The 25,168-nt window shown below is 37.7% G+C and overlaps 1 protein-coding gene across 5 annotated transcripts in view; it reads right to left on the reverse strand.

Annotated features, from left to right (window-relative positions):
* Positions 1–25,168, reverse strand: part of Rb1cc1 (RB1 inducible coiled-coil 1) — an 81,404-nt gene that overhangs the window by 35,074 nt on the left and 21,162 nt on the right. For 4 of the 5 annotated variants that reach the window (XM_069990709.1, XM_069990708.1, XM_069990707.1 and 1 more), the window contains exons 2-8: positions 21,027–21,137; positions 19,571–19,696; positions 19,060–19,186; positions 18,420–18,590; positions 7,302–7,504; positions 3,694–4,120; positions 1,544–1,714 (exon numbers count right to left, since the gene is read on the reverse strand). In XM_069990709.1, coding sequence (XP_069846810.1) covers positions 1,544–1,714; positions 3,694–4,120; positions 7,302–7,504; positions 18,420–18,590; positions 19,060–19,186; positions 19,571–19,641 — 1,170 coding nt within the window. In that variant the 5' untranslated portion in view covers positions 19,642–19,696; positions 21,027–21,137. Of the gene's footprint in view, positions 1–1,543; positions 1,715–3,693; positions 4,121–7,301; positions 7,505–18,419; positions 18,591–19,059; positions 19,187–19,570; positions 19,697–21,026; positions 21,138–25,168 lie in introns of those variants that run through there. The other variant, XM_069990710.1, reaches the window with a different exon arrangement.

Below are 25,168 nucleotides of genomic sequence, written 5' to 3' on the forward strand. Positions count from 1 at the left end.
AGTTATGAAAACAACACAGTAGACCTACAATAGATTAGGGGGTACATAAAAATGTGGAACCTATACACAATGGAATTTTACACAGCCAGTAAAAAGAATATTATGTCAATCAATTGCAGGGAAATGATAGACCTAGAAGAACTAAGTGAGGTAAGCCTAGCTCAGAGACAAATGGCATGTGTTTTCTCTCATATTCAGAAGCTAAAATACACAGGGACAAGATAAATTATACTGAACTATAAGCATTCAAAGAACCAAAACAGGATACTTTAGAGGGGGGGAATACAAATGTGAAATGCCGCCTCTGTCCCTCTGTCCCTCTAACCATATAAAATTAACATTTATCAAAATGAATTTCAGAAGCCTGGCACTGGTGGCTCATGAGTGTAATCCTATCTACTCAGGAGACTGAGATCTTAGAATCACGGTTCAAAGCTAGCCTGGGCAGGAAAGTCCCTGAGACTCTCTCTCTCTCTCTCTCTCTCTCTCTCTCTCTCTCTCTCTCTTTTTTTTTTTTTGGTCAGTCGTGGGGCTTGAACTCTGGGCTTGGGTGCTATCCCTCAGCTCTTCAGTTCAAGGTGAGTGCGCTACCGCTTGAGCCACTGCGCCACTTCTGCTTCTCTAGTGGTTTATTGGAGATAAGAGTCTCATAGACTTTCCTGCCCGGGCTGGCTTTGAACTGTGATGCTCAGATCTCAGCTTCCTGAGTAGCTAGGACTACAGGTGTGAGCCACCAGCACCCGGATCTGAGACCCTTATCTCCAATTAAGCACCAGAAAATTAGAAGTTGCACTTTGCCTCAAGTGGTAGAGCGCTAGCCTTAAGCTGAAGAGCTGAGGGACAGTGCCAAGACCCAGAGTTCAAACACTACAACCAATTAAAAAAAAAAATTGAACAACAAAAAAATCAGGTGTATGACAAGCCAGGGAAAGTATATTACAATAAAGAGAAAATTGTTCTTCTCACTATTTACTAGTGTTCCTAATGAAATACTGGTCTACATATGTAAACAAAGATGCATCAACCCAAATAACGACCAAAAGAAATATAGTTATTTACATAAACATGTTTAATTCACTCCATTTAAGGTTAGGAGGATTCCCAGTAAACACATTCATGATTTATATTTCAACGTTTATCTAAAATATTCTTAGCTAACTATATACCTCATCAAATTCAACCAGGAAGAACAAGTATTTTGGGGCTGGGAAGTTGGCTCAGGGCAGAGTGCTTGCCTCGCATGCATGAGGCCCAAGGCTTGATTCCTCAGTACCACATAAACAGAAAAAAGCCAGAAGTGGTACTGTAGCTTAAGTGGTAGGGCACTAGCCTTGAGCTGAAGGGCTGAGGGACAGACAGCATCCAAGCCCAGAGTTCAGCCCCCACAACTAACTCCCACCCCCCCCAAAAAAAGAGAGAGAGAAAAGAACAAGTATTTATTCATTACAACATGGAATGTAACAAATGGCCATAGTAAATTCAGTACTTATAAAGGCAAACACAAGTTTTTATATTTTTATTCAAAGAGGTCAGAAATAGGTACCTGAGCAAGCTCTTTCTGTTCATTCACCAGCCGGCCACAGCTAGCAATCATCTGGTCCAAGGCATACAGTCTATCTTCAAGCCCTTTAATAGCTTTCATACTCTGATTATCAAGTTTGACAATAGTTTGACGGCATTCCTTTATAAAAGGTTGAATAATCTTTGGATCAAGCTAAATGACAAGCAAATACATATAAACAAAAATTTCAGGAAAGAGTTTAAGTTATATTTCATATTATTTTGATATGAAGAATCAGATACAGAAGTGATAAAGACCTAAAAGAAAAATACATGAAATATCTAAGTTATACTTTAAAGGAAAAATCAAGAGTATGGTAAATATGCTAATAAAGAAAACACTAGAGAATTGTACAAAATTTAAGAATATACATTGGGTGCTCACAGTTCAAAACCAGCTCATCGCCAGACGCTGGTGGCTCACACCTGTAATCCTAGCTACTCAGAAGGCTAAGGTCTGAGGATCCTGGTTCAAAGCCAACCCTGGCAGGAAAGTCCTTGAGACTCTTTTTTTGTTTTGTTTTTGTGTTTTGGTTGGCCATGGGGTTTGAACTCTAGGCCTGGGAACTGTCCCTCAGCTCTTCAGCTCAAGGCTAGTGCTCTACTGCTTGAGCCACAGTGCCACTTCTGGATTCCTGGTGGTTTATTGGAGATAAGAGTCTCTTGGACTTTCCTGCCTGGGCTGGCTTTGAACTGTGATCCTCAGATCTCAGCCTCTTGAGTAGCTAGGATTACAGGTGTGAGCCACCAGCATCTGGCGATGAGCTGGTTTTGAACTGTGAGCCATCTCAAATTAGATATAAAACTCATGTCCAGTTCCATTTTTGAAAAGTCACTATTAATACCAAGAAAAAAATACTTAGTTGAAATAGTTTAGCTAACTTTTGTTTTCAATAGGTATAATTGGTTTTAAATATGCATCATGAAACCAATAGAGGATTATTTTTTTTTCCCATCCCCCTGTCATACAAAAGCAAAGAAGTAAGGGCTGGGAAGGTGGCTCAGTGGTAGAGCGCTTGCCTTGCATGCATGAGGCCCTGGGTTTGATTCCTCAGTACCACATAAGCAGAAAAAAAAGCCGGAAGTGGTGCTAGCCTTGAGCTGAAGAGCTAAGGGACAGTGCCCAGGCCCAGAGTTCAGGCCCCACAACCGGAACACCCCTCCCCCCCCCCCAAAAAAAAATAAGCAAAGTAAAACCAATGATTTTGCTAGATTTTCACTTTAAATATGAAAACTCAAAGCCAACTTCATGTTTGGAGTGAAGGAGGTGTCTGAACTCAGGGCCACTTCCTTGCTTGGTAGCAGGAACTCTTCCTACCACTTGAGCCATACCACAGTTATGCTGGTCTCACTGATACAGTTGATTATCCAGAACCAGAAATGGAATATTTAGTTTATTCAAGTGGTAATATTAGCCTACCTTTCACCAATTTGACAATAATATTTCTCTAATAAATTCCATGTAATACAATGAAATACCTTCCCTTTTTTGGATGTCATCAGGAAGTAGATACTAAAAAGAAACTTTTATCTTGCCCATGTAAGTGTAACCCCTCTGTATAGTATTTTCACAATTAAAAAAATAAATAAAAAGAAACATTTTTAAAGATTTTACATCTATGTCTTATAAACTTAATCAAGTATGTGCTTTTTCCAGCTATTCTAGACAATGAGTTTGCTTTCTCTAAATAATGATTAAGAATAAAGAATTAAAGATAAACCTCTTATCTATCACTCAATAAAAGTAAAAATATTTTAGCCATTATATTCTGACAAGAGAAATCTTCAAGATATTAATATTACATAGCACTAAAACATGTACCGTCATCAATTTCCTTTCTGACTTCATTTTGGACCTACTTATGGAGCGGATTTAATTATAAAATTGAATAAGATCAAAGTGCCTTACCTTTTAAATAATATGGAATATTTAAAAGTACTTCACTGCAATTTACTAAGTAAATCCTCATTGCAATAAAAATTAGGCTTATATCTCAAATAATCTTCAGTAATTTTAGTTACTTCATGATTTGGGTTAATAGTTACATAAATCTAATTCAACCTATGAAGTTCCAATGCAAAGAACAGTTTTCATAAAATAAATGCTAGCATTAATATATTAGTATTACTTACCCTGCTCATGGAATCAAAGCATTTCCTAACCAAAGATTCTACATCATTAGGTCTATCTTGAACATTTATCCAATCTAACAAAGAAACATTAAAAAAGGGCAAATCACTGTCTTTAGCAGCTACTGAAGGTTCATCTTGCTGGATCGTACTTTGACAAGATTCCTTAATTTCTCTATCACTTTCAGCATCTGTGGCATCTGAAGCTACATGTTCCAATGACTTGTGAAATGAGGTTAACAAGGATGTGTTAGTTGTTCTAGGCATATCAGGAGAGAGCACCAATTCAGCAGATCTTTTCATCTCAGCCTTTTCTGAGCCTTCATGTTCATTTAAAGAATCCAGTCTTCCCAAACATTCCCTGTAACTATGTCTGGTTAGACACTCCAACAGTGGAATCTTGGCCATTACTGAAACCGCAGTTCCTAAACTTAAAATATAAAAGATCTGTCAGTAAAATAGTAAGACCTCTCTGGTCATCTTTGAATGAACTCTCATTACACACACAAACCTTAGCACATTTATTATCATACTTAAACCAATTCATGAGCTAGCTGCTAAGTGGACAGGTTATCACTACCAAATTGAAACACTCATTAATAATAAACTAGCTATTTTATGCCAGACTAGGATAATATGCATTAATCAAACATTTACAGGATGGAATTGTGGGCTTAATGGTAAAGGACTTGCCAATCATGCATGAAGCCCTAGGATTCCTCAGTACCATATTAACAGAAAAGGCTGAAGTGGTGCTATGGCTCAATTGGTAGAGTGATAAACTTGAGTAAAATCAGTTCAAAGGACAGTGCCAAAGCTAGGCCCTACATTCAAGCCCCAAGACTAGCAAAAACCAAACAAGCCAGCAACAACAACAACAACAAAAAAAAAACACTGCAGAAAAAACCCTTTAGTGGGGGCTGGGTTCAATTCCTCAGCACCACATAAGCAAAAAGAAAAAAAAGCTGGAAAGTGGTGCTGTGGGTCGTGTGTGTGTGTGTGTGTGTGTGTGTGTGTGTGTGTGTGTGTGTGTGTGTGTGTGTGTGTGTGTGTGTGTGTGTGTGTGTGTGTGTGTGTGTGTGTGTGTGTGTGTGTGTGTGTGTGTGTGTGTGTGTGTGTGTGTGTGTGTGTGTGTGTGTGTGTGTGTGTGTGTGTGTGTGTGTGTGTGTGTGTGTGTGTGTGTAGAGAGAGTGTGTCCTAGTGCTTAAACCCTCGGTAATGTACCTGAGCTTTTGTGCTTAAGGATAACGTGCTCTATCACTTGAGCTACAGCTCTACTTCCAGCTTTTTTGGTAGTTATTAACAGTCTCATATTTACAATTAAAAAAAAAAGTCTCATAGACCTTTCTGAACACACTGGCTTCAAACCACAATACGCAGTGCTTAGCCTCTAAGGAGACAGAATTATAGGTATAAGCCCCTAGCACCCAGCTTATAAAATATCTTATCAAAATAAATTCAAGCTGGGTACCAGGGGCTCATGGCTGCAATCCTAGGTACTCAGAAGGCTAATACCTCAGGATTCTGGTTTGAAACCAGACTGGGCAGGAAGGTCTATAAGACTTTCATATCAAATTAACCACTAAAGAACCAGAAGTGGAGGTGTGGTTTAAGTGTCAGGGTTAGACTTGAGCAAGAAAGTTCAGGGACAGCACTTAGTCCCTAAATTTTGTGCCTCAGAATGAGCACAAAAATACAGAAAAATTCAAATTTAGCCAAGCACTAATGGCTCATGCCTGTAATCCGAGCTACTCAGGAGGCTCAGATGTGAGAATCAAGGTTCAAAGCCAGCCCTGGCAGGAAAGTCCATGAGATTCTTATCTCTAATAAACCACTCAGAAATCCAGAAGTGGTGCTGTGGCTCAAGTGGTAGAGCGCTAGCCTTGAGCTGAAGAGCTAAGGGACAGTGTCCAGGCCCAGAGTTCAAGCCCCACGAACGAAGGGCGGGGGGGGGGGGGGGGGGGGAAGTAAGAAAAAAAGAAAAATTCACATTTATAAACATTTACCATAGTAGTCACTCAGATAAGATTTTTTTTCAAAGTTTAAGCTATACCAATTATTGTTTAGGATTTCATGCTTGGTACCATTTAAACTACAACAGATCCCCAAAATTAGTGATTATTATGTTAAGGTAATTCTTAGATTCATTACATCTCAAACATAGTTTTAAAAAAAGACATAGGACTATTATGAAATCATACATAAAACAGTACAAATTAGCATAATTAGTAACTACAAAAAACCACTACTTGAAAAGGTTATTATAATAAACTTAAAAAGATCCTTCTAGTCTTAATTATTCATTATCTTTTCTCTCAATTATCTTTTCTCTCTTAAGGCCAAAATCTATCTAAATAGTTACGTGACAAAGGAGAGATAATTCAAAGGGAGGGAAGAACAAAATGAAGAGAAGGAGAGGGAGAGGGAAGTGGAGAGAGAGGTACTGAGAGAAGGAGTATAGTTCAGAGGTTCAGTGCTTGCCTAGTAGCATGCATGAAATCCCAGGTTTGACCTTTAGCAGTACAAATAATAACAATACCAAAAATGGAAAAATTTTAATAAAACCTAGGGAAGGATATTATTGCTGTATTTTTACATTACAAGCCTTTTCTCTACAAATATGACATTACATTTACTACTATATAATAAATTCTGAGCTTGAAAAACAGCTCTGCTATAGTGTCTGCCTAGCAATCCATAAGGCTTTCTCTTCAAACCTTAATACCACAAAAACAAACAAACAAACAAAAACAAAAACAGAAAGCTACCATAAGGGAAGGCTAAAGTCATTCCATTTTCTTTACTAGATTGACAATATTTTAAAAATCACTTTCTTTTGGGAAGTGGGGAAGAAGGAAAGAGAGAAAGATATATAGGGTAAGACTGATTGGAATATACTGTAAACCTATATGCGAATGTAAAAATGAAGTGCCATTCTGTGTAACTAATGTAAGCTAATAAAAAAATTACATCTTTGTTTTGCTTGCTGTCTAATAATTTTGCCACTCTGATTAGATGTCTTATTTTTATGTTTACCTTTTCTATATTAAGTGAGAAACAAAAAATTTTATAAATGAGTTCAGGGCTAGGTAGATAGCTCAGTGATCCAGTATTTTGCCTAGCAATGTACTAAGTTTGATTCTCTAAAAATACGATGAATATTGTTCATAAAATAACTCAAATATAGGAATGTAGACATAATATATGTTAAAATAAAGCTAAATATAATCATGCATAAATTATAAATTTACAAACATGTATTTTTTTTTTTGTCATTCCTGGGGCTTGAACTCAGGCCCTGGGCACTGTCCCTGAGCTTCTTTTTCTCAAGGCTAGCACTCTACCACTTGAGCCACAATGGTATTTCTGACTTTCTGTGTACATGATACTGAAGAATTGAACCCAGGGTTTCAAGCATGCTAGGCAAGCACCCTACCACTAAGCCACATTTCTAGCCCAACAATCATGTACTTTTAATAACTACAACCAATAAAGAATGATGCTAACACTCATAAAAGGTGACTTAAACAAATATATAATCTCTAAGAAACTTAACATATAAGGACCAAAACTATTTCAAAGAAAGATTATCAATTTAATGAGAAACATACTGAGTAAGTTTTAACTTGATGTCTTCTATGGATTGCAAATAATCTGAATAAATACTCTCAAACTTGAAAAGTAGCTTCTGGTATGAATTTGAGCAGTCTTCCAGATTGGCCATGATTGCTGCCCAGCCTTGATGTTGAAGATGTTCATCATGGACAAGACCTTCACAAAAAGAACAAAGTTTCTTGGCAACTTCATACATTTCCTATATTGAAAAAAGAAAAACAAAAGCAATGGCTTTTATGCACATGTGCATAAGTATACATAAAATCTATTGTCAGCATGAATTCTAAGCACATTTTAAATAAAGTGTTGCTTTTGGTATTTTTGCAGTACTGGAGAGCAATGCATGCTAATCAAGCAAGCACTCTACTCCTAAGTTATAGCTCAGTAAGTGTTTCATTTTTATTGTTAAAAAAAGCCTACAGATAGCCAGTGTCAGTGGCTCACACATAAATCCTAATTACTCATGAGGCTGAGATCTGAGGATCACAATTGGAAGCCATCCCAGGCAAGAAAGCCTATGAGACTATAATCTCCAATTAAGCACAAAATAAAATGTCAAAGTAGAGTTGTTGCTCTTGTGCTAGAGTGCTAGCCTTGAGCACTAAAACGCCAGGATAGCACCCAAGCCCTTAGTTCAAGTCCCATGACCAACTTTAAAAAAAAAGAAAAGCCTAAAATATAAATGTAACAGATTTAAACACTGATAAGTCCGGAACAGTTATCTTATGGAAAGATCAATAGAAGGATACTAGCTGTTACTTGTTGAAAACAGTAGATGATGTCAATAATTTGAATAATAACTATTATATGCTGTACTAAAGGCTACCATCCTTTACAGAAATACCTTAAGGTAGACATAGTTATTAAAAACAATCTTACACGCACGCGCGCGCACGCACACACACTCTCTCTCTCTCTCTCTCTCTCTCTCTCTCTCTCTCTCTCTCTCTCTCTCGAGATGGGCTTCAGTGAATCACACCTGTAATGCCAGCACAAAGAAGGCGAAGACAAGAGGATTCTGAGTCAGAAGATAGCCTAAGACCCTGTCTCACAAAAAACAATGAACACCAAGAGCAACAAAAACGTATTTTAACAAGAGGTGACCCCCATGTAATTGTAACCTCCCTGGTACAGTATTTTTACAATAAAAATTAAAATTAAAAAAATAAAAAATAAAAAACAAGAGGTGAAAACTAAGAACTTAAAACATATTATCAATTATTAAAACATATTATCCTAGAAACTATGAATTCCTAGAAACTATCAAATTCTTGAAAATATTTTATGTAAACTGCAATATCTTCAGAACAGATGTCTGAAATTCACTCCAAAGAATAAAGTATTTATGAAGCATAAACTATTAGAAAGCAATGTAGACACTATTTGAAAACACATACATGAAAAAAGAAACACAATAGATAAGGCTGATGAGGTACATTATATGCTTGTATGGAAATATCTTAAAATCCCCTAATATAATTAATGTATGCTAATTTTTAAAAAATTAAATATTCAAATGACAGGAAATTTAAATGGTAATATTATTAACTAACTTGAGATTTTTAACTCCATTCTATGAAAAATAAGAATTAAACCACTGACAAATTTGCTTATTAAAGGGAAGTTACTAAGATTGTTACAGAGTTTCTAACATTACAATAATCCTTCTTTAAACCGGGGCAGGGAGAGAGAAGATCTAGCCTGTTTTGGCCACAAACTCAAGAATCTCCTTGAGTGCTAAGATTGCAGACCTGTGCCACCAAATGCAGTCTAACTTCAATATTACAGCATCTCCCTCCGCTAAAAGCACAACAGGCCCCAAACAATCAAGAGGTTTCAAAAGAAAAACTCTAGCCTAAATAAGAATACTAGGTGAGCAGGACAAGATGGTAGTAGACATATTCTTATAAGTCTTCCATGCAAAAACCCACATAAAATTTCCCTTGACTATTTAGCCCATTTTACATCATTTGTCCCCTAAAACAAGCCCAATTCTTCTTTCCAGAGCAGCAACGCTGAACCTGAAATTTTCATGCTACCAAAACTTTACCAAAAAATAATTATAGATAATGCAAAGGTTCAGAACATGCACTTTTCATTTAAAAAAGCAAAAATTAGGCCAGGTGAACAGTGGCCTGTAACCATAGCTATTTATGATGCTGAGATCTGAGGGTCACAATTGGAAGCCAGCCCAGGCAGCAAAGTCCAGGAGACTATTTTCCAATAAACCACAAAAAAGCCACAGTGGAGGTGTGACTCAAGTGACAGAATGATAATAGCCTTGAGCTTTTAAAGCCACTCAGCCCTGAATTTGAGGCCCAGGTCTGGTTAAAATAAAAAAGAATGAGTATATATATGTATAAATGTACAAGTCAACAGCCTTCCTATATATAAAGTTAAAAACACAAGAATGGGCTGGGAATGTAGCTTAGTGGTAGAGTGCTTGCATGAAGTCCTGGGTTCAATACCTCAGTACCACATAAACAGAAAAGGCTGAAAATGGTCCTGTGGCTCAAGTGCTAGAGTGCTAGGCAGCTCACACATGTAATCCTTCTTATTCAAGAAGCTGAGATCTGAGGATTCAAACCTGTGGTTCAAAGCTAGTCTGGGAAACAAAGTCTCTGACTACTCTTTATCTCCCAGAAGCCAATAAAAAGCTGGAAGTGGAGGTGTGGCTCAAATGGGAAAAGCCAGCCTGAAGCAGAAAAGGCCTAGCAAGAGCTGGAGGCCCTGAGTTCAAGTCCCTGTACCAATACATTAAACAAACAAACAAAAATAACAGCTTCAATTTAAAAAAGTAATTTCAGATGGAGGAGAATGATAGAAGATGTAACACTGATCAAACTGCATTAACCTGACTTCTAGAATTGAAACCCCTTTGTTATTAACAAAATTTGGTTAATGACAAAATTTTGAAAACTTAAAAAAATGAAGTGTCATACTTTTAAATGGAAAAATAAATGTAGAGAACCTAAAATGTCAAAATACCATAAAATGAAGAAAAATTGTTTTAACAGCACCACAAACACTGAAGTGGCAATATAGTGTGCTACTGAAGACACAAATATGATACTATTTACATACTGAAATTTACTACAGGATATGTTAGTATTTTGGGTAGAGAAAAGATACATTATTTAATAAGTGGTTATCAATTAAGTGGTAAATATAAGATTATGGCAAGCTGAATAAAAATAGAGGTATCAAAATTTAAGTTATATAAAAACTATAACAACAGTGCATAAATGAAGGGGGACATTTTTGATTTTTAAGAAGTCTAAGTTTGAGATAAAACATAAGGAGGGAAAAAATGGGTTAATGAGCTGCAGGGGTGGGGGTGGGGGGCCTGGTGGCTTACACCTGTAATCCCAGCTACACAGGAGACTGAGATCTGAGAATTGATTAGAAAACAGGTCAGGCAGAAGCCTGTGAGACTCATCTCCAAGAAAACACCAAAAAGCTGCAAGTAGAGGTGTGCCTCAAGTGGTAAAGAGCTAGCTTTGAGTAAAAAAGCTAAGAGACAGTGACTAGGAGATGAATGCAACCCCTAGAACTACCACAAAAAAGAGGCAGGGGAGGAGGGAGCTGCATATACTAGAATATTTGAATCATTTTAAGAGGTCCTTAGTTCAATCTTTGGCACCACAAGAAAAGAAGTTTGAGAAATAGAAAATAAAAAATATATTCCCACATGAACAAAACACAACACAAATGGAAATGGTCAAGGAAATTGATGAATACAGGGTCTTAGCTTTCTCCTGAATATGAAATTTCTACAAATCAGACAGGGAAAATGCAGAACACTTTTAATAAAAGAGGACTAAGAGTAGGAAAAGACATACTGACAACAACTAGAAATATAATGTGAATAAGCCTCTGAGAAGATATTCAAGCAAAAATAAATTACAATAAACTATCACTGAGTTTGTTAGTATCCTCTGTGGGAGAGTAGGAAGACAAATATTTATTCATTGCATGTGGGAAGTATATGATGGTAGAACTATTTGTAGAGGGCAACTCAGAATTAACTACCTTTATCATCATTTGGTATAATGATTCCTCTTTTAGGAATTTATCGTAAGTATGCTTAAAACAAATAAAACATACTAGAAATGAAGCAGTGGTACTCAAGAAAATGAACTACACAACTTGAGGGTAGGGATGTGAGAAAGACTGGGAGAGCCCAAGGGATGGGGCAATACTGTCTAAAGGGAATGTGCCTAGCCAGGTGGCTGGTGGCTCATCCCTGTAATCCTAGCTACTCAGGAGGCTGAGGTCTCAGGATCGTGGTTCAAAGCGAGGCACTGCAGAAAATTCCCTGAGATTCTTATCTACAATTAAAAACCACAAAACCAGAAGCTGCACTGTGTCAAGTGGTTTGCCTTGAGCTGAAATGCTCAGGGACAGACAGTAACCGGGGCCAGAGTTCAACAACAACAACAAAAAAGAAATGTACCTAACTTATCTGAATTATGTAAACGCAACCCTTTTGTACATCACTTTTATAATAACAATAAATATAAATACATTTTTAAATAGCAAAAAAAAAAAAAAAAACCACTAGAAGGTTCTTGTATAAAACAAAGTAGAGGGCTGGGAAGGTGGCTCAGTGGTAAAGCACTTGCCTTGCATGCCTGAGGCCCTGGGTTCGATTCCTCAGCACCACATAAGCAGAAAAAAAAAAAAAAGCCGGAAGTGGCGCTGTGGCTCAAGTGGTAGAGCATTAGCCTTGAGCTGAAGAGCTGAGGGACAACACCCAGGCCCAGAGTTAAGGCCTGAGACTGGACCCAAAAAACAAAAACAAAAACAAAGTAGAAATAACCAAGGATTATTTAAGTGTATATAAAAGTTAGAAAATGATTAATCCAAATGATAAGTTGAGACACCTGACAATAAGCTCACAAAAAGGATATCCAAAGGATTCATATATTAAAAAAAATTCTCATGCTCAGTAACCTAGAAATGAACTAGTGGCTCAGTGGTAGAGTGGTAGAAGTGGGGTTGAGGTTCAAGTGGTAGAGCACTAGCCTTCAGCTGAAGAGCTAAGGGACAGTGCCCAGGCCTAGAGTTCAGGCCCCGGGACCAACACACAAACACAAAAAGAAATGAACTAGACTAAAATAATAGATCACTCCCTACATATCCAGCACAATAGCTAAAATTAAAAGTATCAAATAAACCAATTATCAGTGAGTCTGCTGAGCAAGTAGAAAACACATTGTTGCTGGAAGTAGAATTAAATACAACCACATTAAAACTACAACAAAAACAGAAGCAGAAGGCAAAGTTAAAACAGAGGCACAAGCCTGGCTTTTTCCCTTGTCACCTTGCACCACCAGATGTCAGGATATTTCTTTATTATTTCTTAGAATTTGCAATGCCACTTCTTACAAAGTATCATGTTATCCACATTATAGTATATAGTGTATCCGTGGAGCATGAATTTATTAGACAATTGATATTTTCATCATTTTGGGGTACAAGAAATTTTGCAGGCAGACAGATGGCTCTTTTAAAATTTTGTCATCTCAAAACTTTAGGGCTAGATGCAGTTGCTCAAACCTCTAATGCTAGCTAGCTGGGCAGCAGAGACTCCAGAACCGTGGTTTCAGGACTGACGGGGAAGAAAAGTTCAAGAGACTCCATCTCAACCAACCATGGGCACAACAGTGTATAACTGTTAAGCCAGCTATTTATGGGGAAGCACACAGATGAGCTCATTTGAAAAAGCAAAAGTAGAAAAAATACAGCCGAGGACTGCCTGGGCATAAATCAAGACCCTACCTTGAAAATAATGTAAATGGGGCCCTAAATTCAATCCCTAGGACTTCAAAAAAAATACCAAAACTACCAACAAAAAGGCACTTTAAGATTGTTTTTAAGGTTTATTAAATGCATTTTTAGGAAGTTATTTACCTTCCATGTTGTTTGATTAACAGGACTTTCACAAATAACTCTCATAAACTCAAGCACTGAGTATCAGTTTTTAGTCCTCATCCTAAGGCCCAGACTAAATGATGAGAAAAGATTTAAGATGATAATGTCAGCAACAGGAGGAACTCAACAGTTTTTGGCTAGAGCCTTAAAATAAGTTCGTTATCTAGGATTATGATATCAGCAACAGGATCAATTTATGGGTTAAGTCACTACCTTCTATTTGACCAACAAGGCCAAAATACTTAACACATAGGAAAGAAAACATCTTCTGAAAGTATGCCCATGATTGGTAGACAATTACCAAACTTTGGCCCATCACAAGAAAGTCAAACAAAAGCCTACTGCTTCCTCAGTTAAGCTAAGGTGCCTGATCACCTCTTGCATCCATGTTAATACCCTCTTCTGCTCACAACAAAGAACATCTTTTTCATCCTGTTCCAATTAAGTAATGTGATCTCATTTCCATTATTTGAATGCATAGATCCATCATATACATAAAACAAAGTCCTAAGGATTTTACTAATCAAAACCAGTGTTTATTAAGTTACGTTTTTATTTAATATAAATACTATTAATTCACTGGTTTCTAGGACATTTTTTACATAGATATGCAAATGAAGGCTTACTACTATTAAAAGACTTAGAATTAATAATATTAAAGGTAAATGGCAATTCAAGAATCTGGGTGTGGTGACCCCCAACAGGTAATCCATCTCTACAGAGGGGAACAAAGGAATACAGCAAATTTGAAGCCAGCCTACTCTGTTAAGACCCTGTCTCAAAAAAGTTTCCTATTGGGCTAGGAATGTGGCTTAGTGGTAAAGTAATTGCCTAGCATTCATGAAGCCCTAGGTTCAATTCCTCAGTACTGCATAAACAGAAAAAAGTGGTAGAGTTTTAGCCTTGAGCAAAAGAAGCCCAAGGACCTTGATTTCAAGCCCCAGGACTGGCCAAAAAAATTCAAGTTTGATATGGAGGTCAGTCTGGAATGTATATGAGAAACCTTATCAAAAACAGTAAGAAGCGGGGGCTGGAAAGGCTCAGTGGTAGAGTGCTTGCCTTGCATGCCTGAGGCCCTGGGTTCGATTCCTCAGCACCACATAAGCAAAAAGAAAAAATCTGGAAGTGGTGCTGTAGCTCAAGTGGTAGAGCACTAGCCTTCAGCTGAAGAGCTGAGGGACAGTGCCCAGGCCCAGAGTTCAGGCCCCATGACCGGACCCCCCAAAAAAACAACAAAACAAAACAAAACAGTAAGAAGCAAACAACAAAAAAAGACCAAATAAACTGAACAGCAGATAATCTGTGGAGACAAGTGTCAGTGTATAATATATATAGTAGGAAAAATATTCATTCCTTCTCTGGAAACTAAACACAGATAAGGGGAGAAGATTATGTCTACAGTAATGTGAGAACTATATCAACCAAAACCTTTTTAGGGCTGGGCACCAGTGGCTCACATCTGTAATCCTAGCTATTCGGGAGACTGAGATTTGGGGAATGCTGATTCTTCAATACCACATAAATAGAAAAGGCCACAAGTGGCACTGTGGCTCAACTGGTAGAGTGCTAGCCTTGAGCAAAAAAGCTCAGGGATAGCACCCAGACTCTTGAGTTCAAACCTTATAAGAGGCTTTAAAAAAATAAAAGAGGGCTAGGAATATGGCTGCGTGGTAGAGTATTTGCCTAGCATGCATGAAGCCCTGAGTTTGATTCCTCAATACCACATAAACAGAAAAGGCCAGCTCTGTGGCTCAAGTGGTAGATTGCTAGCCTTGAGTAAGCAAGCAAGCAAGCAAGACTATGTAATTATTTGTATTATTATCCTTTCCCAAAATGCAGTAATGGTTATAAGTATGGGCCTGAAATTTAAAAGATATATATTTAAAAAAATAATATTTTTCTCATTTGAACCCTATTGGTACAACTACATAGAGATATTTTTAAAAACAAAAATATTTTTTTCCCGTGAAGTTTAACTGGGGGGAGGGGATGGATGGATGGAGAGAGACAGAAGGGACAAGTTTGATGAAACTGTTTTGTATATACCTTTGGAAATGTCACAATAACCCCCATCCTGTACAAAAAATGTTTTTAAAAATAGGTTTAGGCCATGCACTGGTGGCTCATGCCTGTAATCCTAGCTACTCAGGAACATAAGATCTGAGAATCATGGCTCAAAGGCACAGGAAGGCTCAAGACTCAGGCCTTGAGTTCAAGGCCCGCCCCTCCCCCGGGGGTGGGGGGGGGTGGGAGGGAGGAAGAGGAGGAGGCCTAGTCTTTAAAAACAAATGACCATAAAAGAAATGCAAATCAAAACATTGAGATTCCACCTCACCCCAGTTAGAATGGCTAGAATCAAGAAATCTAGTAATGACAGATGCTATAGGAGATGTGGTCAAAAAAGAAATCCTACTGCACTGTTGGTGGGAGTATAAACTTGTTCAACCACTGTGGAAAGCAGTATGGAGCTTCCTCAAAAGACTTCACATAGAGCTCCCCTATGACCCCACAATCCTACTTCTGGGCATTTACCCAAATGACCACAAACAAGGCCATACTAAAGGACAAGCACAACTATCTTATCACAGCACTATTCACTATAGCTAAGATATAGAACCAACTCACATGGCCCCTCAGTAGATGAATGGATCAAGAAAATGTGGTAAATACATACAATGGAATTCTATGCTTCCATCAGAAAGAATGACAGTGCCCATTTTGAAATGGAATAACTTCGAAAAAATCATATTAAGTGAAGCAATCAGACCCAAAGAAATACAAGTCTCATGGTTTCCCTCATTCGCAACAATCAGTATATGTCTAGGATAATTTTATCAGATGAGAAAAGCCCAAAAGGTATGTACATAGACCACATAAGATGATGTTAAGTGAAATGAACCCCAAGATATGGACATGAGGTCTTTCTTTGTTGTGTTGTTTTTAAATCTACTATGTAATTTTATTTTGTTTTCTTTGTATGATCTTCCCTCTATGGTATATCCCCTGTTGTGCCTGTACTTGTTTTTGGTACCCTGCATCTTGTATATACATTTGTCTGATTTGGATAGGCAGAATTAATATACTGAAAATGGCCATACTGCCAAAAATGATATACAAATTCAATACAATTCCCATCAAAATCCCAAAGACATACTTTACTAAAACAGAGAAAACAATACAAAAATGAGTATGGAACAACAAAAGATCTAGAACAGCCAAAGTAACTCTAGGCAAAAGAAAGAACACAGGAGGGATCACGAATCCAGATTTCAAGCTCTACTATAGAGCCATAATAACAAAGACAGCTTGGTATTGGCACAAAAACAGAAACAAAGACCAATGGAAAAGATTAGAAGATCCAGAAATAAAATCCCATACCTATAGTCAGCTAATATTTGACAAAGGAGCCAAAGACATACAGTTGAAGAAGTATAAAGCCTCTTCAACTGTTGGTATTAGGAAAACTGGGTGGCCACATGCAGAAAACTAAAAGTGGACCCCAACCTGTCACCATGCACTAACACCAACTCAAAATCAATTAAAGACCTTAACATCAAACCTGAAACTCTGAAACTACTGAAGGACAGAGTAAGAGAGACACTTGAACTTATAGGCACAGGCAGGAACTTCCTGAACACAATTCCAGGGTCACAAAAAATTGGAGAGAGAGTCCACAAATGAGACTACCTTAAAATAAAAAGTTTCTGCACAGCTAAAGAAATAGCCGCCCAATTAGAAAGACAGCCAACTAGTTGGGAAAACATATTTACTGCAATATATCAGACAAAGGCCTAATATCCATTATATACAGGAAACTCAAAAAACTAATCCCTCCCAAATCTAACAACCCAATCATTAAATGGACAAGGGAACTAAAGAGAGACTTCTCAGAACAGATAAAAATGGCAAAGAAACACATGAGGAAATGTTCATCATCCCTGGCCATAAAGGAAATGCAAATAAAAATAACCCTGAGATCTTACCTTATCCCATTCAGAATGACCCACATCCTAAATTCAGCCAATGACAAATGCGCATTTGGTGTGGATGTGGCAGGAATGTATATTCCTGCTGGCAGGAATGTACACTAATACAACCACTTTGGAAAACAGTCTGGAGATGCCTCAGAAAGTTAAATACAGACCTCCCCTATGACCCATCCATACCACTCCTGGGCATCTACCCTGAGCAACAGGAATCAGGATACAATGACACATGCACCTCCAAGTTCATTGCAGCACTGTTCACAATAGCCAAGATATGGAAACAACCCAGATGCCCCACTGCACATGAATGGATCCAAAAATTGTGGTACCTATATACAATACAATATTATACAGCCATTAGAAAGGACAAAATAATGGCATTCACAAGGAAATGGATGGAGGTGGAACATTCTGAGTGAGGTAAGCCAAGAGCAGAGATAAACAGCACATGGTCTCCCTGATATGTGGATGTTAAATCCAAAATGCAAGGAGATATGACAAAGTAAACAGGATATGAGAAACAAAGTATCTCCACTCAATTTGTATTATTTCTAAATGACTCCATGTTCTTGACCAGATATATGGTATATACATGTGCTCATCTGAGGGAAGCTTGGAGGAGGGTACACAATCAGAGGGAAATGGGAAAATATACATCAGAAGGGCCCATCAGCTGCACTGGACATTGATGAAAATGAACTAAGCAACTCAAGGGCAGTGATGGAAGGAGGGAATGAGAGGGATAAAGGGAACCGCTAACACTAAGCAAAAGGAAAGAAATGTACATATCTCCTAATGTGGAAGTAATAATTGTATTTTCAAAGTTCATAGAATTCACAAACTTTACAGACCATGATAATGACAATTTGCCTGTTAAGATTAAAATGTGTTTGTGACCTTTAACTTTCACTATCTCATAGTACTGTGTAATTTGTGAAATTTATGTAATCACTTAATCTCAATTTTTTTTTAAAAAAAAGGTTTAACTTGAATGAACATAATTGTGCTTTGTAGAAAATCTTATTCTCACTGGGCACCAGTGGCTCATACCTGTAATCCTAACTACTCAGGAGGCTCAGATCTGAAGATTTTTTACATGTTTCCTATGTAATTTTTAGATTATTGTGTTATTTAGACTTGAATCCTTTCCAGAAGAGTTAATTAGTAAATTAAGGAAAGTTTCTATCTTACCACTGCAAGTTGTGTTCTTGAAGCAACAGTGTGAAAAACTGCAGGCATCATAAGAGACTCTTCAACTTTTATTTCCATGTCATTTTCTGTTGAAAACGTAGTTTTAGGAATAGCAGGTGCACGTTCACATAAGATCATTTCTTTGTTAAAAAGAAAAATTGGATTTGTGTCCTATATAAAAAAATGCAGAATATAAATAGAAATGTTACAAAATACTGAACATGCACATTTCCCTCAATATATGAAGTAGATTAAGGTAACTTTTGAATATGTACATTGCCCTCAATACATGAAACAAATAAAAATAACTTTTTAATATTTACTCCCAGCTCCCTCTTTGAGGTAAAGTGGAAAATAGGGTTAAAAAAAAAAAGTATGCCCATTGGGCACCAGTGGCTCATGCCTATAATCCTAGCTACTCAGGAGGCTGAGAGCTGAGGATCATGGTTCAAAGCCAACCCAGCCAGGAACATCCATGAGACTCCTATCTCCAATAAACCACCAGAAAACCAGAAGTGGCCCTGTGGCTCAAGTGGTAGAGTACTTGCCTTGAGCTGAAGAGCTCAGGGACAGCACCCAGGCCCAGAGTTCAAGGACTACAACTGCCAAAAAAAAAAAAAAGTAGGCCTTTGATACTTACTGTCCCAGCGCTGTAGGTACATACTCTTCGATCTGCAGCCATGCACTCTCCTCCATTGACCACCAGCACCTGGTGCTGAATAGCAATCTTGTATTTGCTTTGAATAGCATACTTAAGGTCTGCCACACTTTTCATGAATTAAAAAAAAAAGGTTGTTTACAATTGCCACTGATTAGAAAGAGGTACTTTGTATATTCATGCATTCATTCATTTTTGCCTTCCTCTAAAAGTTAAAAACTAAGTATAGGAAGGCATTAGTTAAATATTTGAAATCCCTGAAAAGTTAGAATATGGTTAGACATATGAAACTCACTAATCATTTTCCCATTAACAGGCTGAAGACTTTAATCAAATAAGCAAATAAAAACAAATGACCAAAAAGCAGAATGGATATGTATGTTGAGATAAAAGATTTAAAATTTGCCATATTATAGAAATGTTTTTTCAAATTTCTTTAATTCTTCCCATATACACAGATCTAAAAAGTGAAAGTAAATGGAATACAACTCACGTCTGCACTGTAAGTTCAGTATCAAATGTCAGAGTTGTTCCAGTGTTGACCAAAAACACATATAACTTCATGATGGTTTCTCTGGATTCTGTGAGTTTATACCTCACCCTCTGCTCAGATACAGCTCTTAAATGAAACATGAGAAGTAGTCAATATTACAAACAATTTCAAAAAGGGTCATTAAGGCATAGCAGGCTGGGCATCAATGGCTCATGCCTGTAATCCTAGCATATCAGGAGGCTGAGAACTGAGGATTGTGGTTCAAAGCCAGCCTAGGCAGGAAAGACAATGAGACTCTTTTCTCCAATAAACCACCAGAAAACCCAGTGGCGCTGTGGCTCAAGTGGTAGAACTCTACCCTTGAGCTGAAGAGCTGAGGAACAGGGCCCAGGGCCCAGAGTTCAAGCTTCATGACTTGCAAAAAAAAAAAAAAAAAAAAAAAAAAAAAACCACAACAAAAAAAAAAACAGGTAAATAACAACAGGTTCCAATGTTTAAGATAATTAGCCAGGAAATTTTGTAAACTTTATGCTAAAAAAGTAAATAGTAATGAGATAAGTAAAAGGGGAAAAACTTGAAAAAATTGTTTGTTTTCAGGCAGGTGTTTGCCTAGCATAAGTGAGGCTGGATTCCATATTTAGCATCCATCAATTAAATAAATAAGTATTTTCTTATTCCTAAAAGCACCCCCCCAAAAAAAAACCACATTTTCCCTAACAACTAAAAACAGATTTGTGTTTCAGTTAAACTAAACAGCAAATAAGTCATCACTTTCAAATTGTGTGAAATAATTAATGGCAATTCTTTCCATTCAGGGTCCTGGTTTAACCTGTGTTTCTACCTCCACATGGAGCTAGAATCCTTTCCAAGAATCGCTGAAACTTGGGGCTGGGAAGGTTGCTCAGTGGTAGAGCGCTTGCCTTGCATGCCTGAGGCCCTGGGTTCCATTCCTCAGCACCACATAAGCAAAAAGAAAAAAGCCGGAAGTGGCGCTGTGGCTCAAGTGGTAGAGTGCTAGCCTTGAGCTGAAGAGCTAAGGGACAGCGTCCAGGCCCAGAGTACAGGCCCCACGACAGGACCCAAAAAAAAAAAAAAAAGAAGAATCGCTGAAACTTGTGCCTTCTAAAAGCAACCTCTAGTCCTAATAGAAATATTACTTTATTTAAATAGATAAAAGTGGACAAGTCTAGAGCTGAAAACATTTTAAATACTTTAATTTAAACTCTCGTTTATAAAATTACACTTCAGCTATAAAAGACATGGGAACATTTAAAAGGAATGAATTTAAATGTTTAGAATTTTTAACCAATACGTAAAAATGCCAGAGACAAATGAAAATTATAACACCAATCTGAGAAACTGCTACTTATGTTTCCTTATGTTCTTTCCATATGACTATTAGAGAATAAGTTAACAGAAGGAAAGGACAAAAGAGGAAGGTTGAACTGTGACTTACCGTCAGGCACTATGAAAAGCACTACCACTTTTCTTAAAAGATTAAAACTGGCTTATGTTTGCTGTGCTTGATATTGGCAACTGGATGGCATTATTGGTTAAAATCAGAGAACTAGAAAAGAAAAATTTCTGAATTATTATACAAAGAAATAATAACATGCAGTAATAGTAGTCATTTTCATTATCTTTCCCCATTTTTGGTCACTGGTACCAGGATTTGGGCTTAGTGCCTTGCTCTTGCTCAGATGATACTATCCCTGGTACTTAAGCCATCTTCCAGCACAGATTTTTGCTATTTTAAAGATGGAGTCTTGGAGACTTTTCTGTCTGAGCTGGCTTCAAGCCTCAATCATCCAAATCTTAGCTTTTTCAGTAGCTAGGATTAAAGGCATGAGAAACTGCCTCTGGGTGCCAAGCCATTTTCTCTTTTTCCCTCTAAAATTATCATCTTTAAATGATGACTATGAATGTGAAGATTGAAAGGTGTTTGTGACCTTAAAAATTAAAATTATCGCCGGGTGCTGGTGGCTCACGCCTGTAATCCTAGCTACTCAGGAGGCTGAGATCTGAGGATCGCGGTTCAAAGCCAACCCGGGCAGGAGAGACCGTGAGACTCCGATCTCCAATAAACCACCAGAAAACCGGAAGTGGCTCTGTAGCTCAAGTGGTAGAGCGCTCTCCTTGAGCTGAAGAGCTGAGGGACAGCGCCCAGGCCCAGAGTTCAAGCCCCACGGCCGACAAAAAAAAAAAAAAAAAAATTAAAATTATCATCTCTTAAGAATAGTTTTTCCTTTTCCTACCTGTACATACACTCACAGCACTCAGGCCTACTCTACTAAAAGACCAAAAGGGCTGTTTCTAAGTCCTTAAAATGTAACTTTTGGTGATACAACAATCTGTAATCCCAACAGTTAGGAGGCTGAGGCAGAAGGATAGCAAGTTCTAGGCCAACCTGAACTATAGCCCAGGGTATAATAGTCAGACCATCTGGGGGGTGGCCTGGCCTCATTAACTATATAATCTTTGACAAGTTATTCATTGATTTTAGTTTACTCTCCTAATAAACAGGAATAAAAACTGTACCTTATATGTGATACCAGATATCTGTACTATCTCTACTTTAAATGTGAAATGTGCTTACCACTTCTACCCACAGTATACTTAAGGCTGGAAATGTATCTAATCAATAAAATACAGCAAAAGTGATGGGATGTTATATGATTGTTATTCAGTATTATATAACTTCCATTTTGACAGCTGATTCTGTCCTTGCCTATATTTGACAAGTAAGTAGCCATCTCAAGTTATACTTAATAAGAAATTTAAGATGGTCCCTAACCAAATCCAGTAAGATAAAAAAAAAAACTCATTACTGATGAAGTATTATTATCTCACATCTTGTGGCAACTCCTAAACAATTACATGCTCGCTATCTACCCCAAGATTTTCCAACATCATCTCCATGATGGTATGGCTCTAGCTCACCCAACTCCAACCCACTCACCTCAACCATTTACAGGGGATGCAACAGAGCCTCTATAGTATAGCCCAAAATAAACAGCTCTCTATTCACCTAACAAAAACTAAAATATTTCCTGTTATGTTACAGTACCAAGTCTATAAATAGATGACAGAATAGATTAAAGTGATAAACAAGCAGGAAAAAAACTACACAGTTAATTTTTTACTAAGAAGTAAAAAAACTTTTCATACAATGGGAAAAAAGCCTCTTCAACCAAAGTGCTGAGAAACTGGCCATCTCTCAGACAAAGACTGAAAGAACTTTAACTCAGGCTGGGAAGGTGGCTCAGTGGTAGAGTGCTTGCCTTACATGCATGAGGCCTTAGGTTTGATTCCTCAGCACCACATAAGGAGAAAAAGCCAGAAGTGGCGCTGTGGTTCAAGTGGTAGAGCACTAGCCTTGAGCTGAAGAACTGGGGGACATCGCCCAGGCCAAGAGTTCAGGCACCACCACTGACAACAAACAAACAAAACTATTCCATTTGGATCAAAATCTCAAAGATCCGAAAGTTTAAATGTACTATAGCACAACATACAAAAACTTTTAAGATATACACACAGGTATTATTTTTCTGAATAATTCTCCAAATGCTCAGAGGGTAGAAGCAAGAATTGACAAATGAGACTACATCAAATAAAAAAGGAGAACAGACATCAAGAACATGCCAGACACATTTCTTTTGGTGGTAACCTCATTGCCTTTTCTTCTCTGAGGCCACTTAGTGGAGAATAACCAGGAAAATCAGTCCAATCTTTTCCTTCCTGATATTGATGCAGTGACACATTCTTAGACTATGTATTAGTTCATCTTATTCAGTCCATTTGCATAATGTCAGTGTTTTAATATTCAGTGTTCATCAAAGTGTGTTTTAGATATTATACTATTTCTCAGGGGAAGTAGGGATATTTTTTATTTTAACCATATAAAATAAAAAGGTGTACTTTGTCTTGGGAAAAAAAGGCTTTCTGCATCTTGTATATACACTTCTACTAATTCGGGGAAGGGAAGGGAAAAAAAACAAAATGCTTAAATAAGGATACAGGTTGACCCATTGTAACACTGAGATGTACAAAACACTATTGAAAATGAACTTTACAACCTTGGGGGGGGTGGTAGGGATGGTAGGGGGGAAACAAAGGAGGAGGCAACAAAGCTCAATAGGAAATGTACTCATTAACTTGCTCATGTAACTGTAACTCCTCTGAACATTTTCACAATAAAAAACATACAAAAAATAAGGTTATACACAGCAAAAACAAAAAACAAAAGAACCAAGAGACAACTCAAAGAATGGGAGAAAATCTCTGTAAGCATTCAACAGATAAAGAACTAATATACAGAATATGGAAAGAACTTGCTCCAGGAAAAAGTAAGTAACAATCCAATTAATAAATAGGTAAGTGAACCAGACATGTTCTCACAAGAAATACAAATGGCTGATATATGTTCAACATTCTTAGTCATAAAGGAAATGAAAATAAAAACTACACTAAGGTTTCATTTCACCCTGGTCAGACTAGCAATGTCAGACATCAAGAATACAACAACAGGGCTGGGAAGGGGGCTCACTGTGCTTGCCTTGCATGTATGAGGCCCTAGGTTCGATTACTCGGCACTACATAAGTAGACACACAGACACAGACACACAGACACAGACACAGACACAGACACAGACACACACACACACACACACACACACACACACACACACACAGAAAACACAAATGCTTAAAGGGGAGGGGAACATCATACAATATTGGTGAGAATGTAAACTAGCATAACCATTGCAGAAACCAGTATGGAGATTCCTCAAAGACTAAAACTAGACATTCCTTGTAACTCTCCACACCACTATTAGGCATATATCTGAGGAGAGTAAAGCAATATACCAGAAAGATACCTGCAAAACTGTGTTTATTGCTTCACTGTTCACAATAGCCAAAGGATGGAAATGACCGGAGGTATTCAACACCAAATGAGCAGATAAAGAAAATGTGGGGATAGGAATGTGGCTTAATGGTAGAGTGACGGCCTAGCATGTATGATTCAATTCCTCAGTACCACATAAACAGAAAAGGCCAGATGTGCTGCTGGGGCTCAAGTGGTAGAATGCTAGTCTGGAGCAAAAGAAACTCAGAGGCAGTGCCCATGCCCTTAGTTCAAGCCCCAGGACTGACAAAAAAAAGAGGGGGTGTGTGGGGGAGATGGGAAGGGGAAACAAAGGAGGAAGCAACAATGCTTGATAAGAAATGTACTCATTACCTTGCCCATGTAATTGTAACCCCTCTGTACGGTATTTTCACAATAAAAAGAAAAAAAAAGGGGGGGGGGCTGGGAAGTTAGCTCAAGTGCTTGCATAGCATGTATGAAGCCCCGGGCTCAATTCCTCAGCACCACATAAACAGAAAAATTCAGAGGTGGCACTGTGGCTCAAGTGGTAGAATGCTAGCCTTGTGCATAAGAAGCTCAGGGACAGTGACAAGGCCAAAAAAAAAAAAAGAAAAGGTATATACGATAATGGCTTGACCTATTATATTTTCCTATATCTTAAATGTTATCATTTCTGTAATTTAAAAATATTCCATTTAGAAAAATGAATGTATGTAAAAAACTGTATGTAT

The sequence above is a fragment of the Dipodomys merriami genome, unplaced genomic scaffold (assembly GCF_024711535.1).
Source record: "Dipodomys merriami isolate MVZ:Mamm:240054 unplaced genomic scaffold, mDipMer1.0.p SCAF_4, whole genome shotgun sequence".
Lineage (NCBI taxonomy): Eukaryota > Metazoa > Chordata > Mammalia > Rodentia > Heteromyidae > Dipodomys > Dipodomys merriami.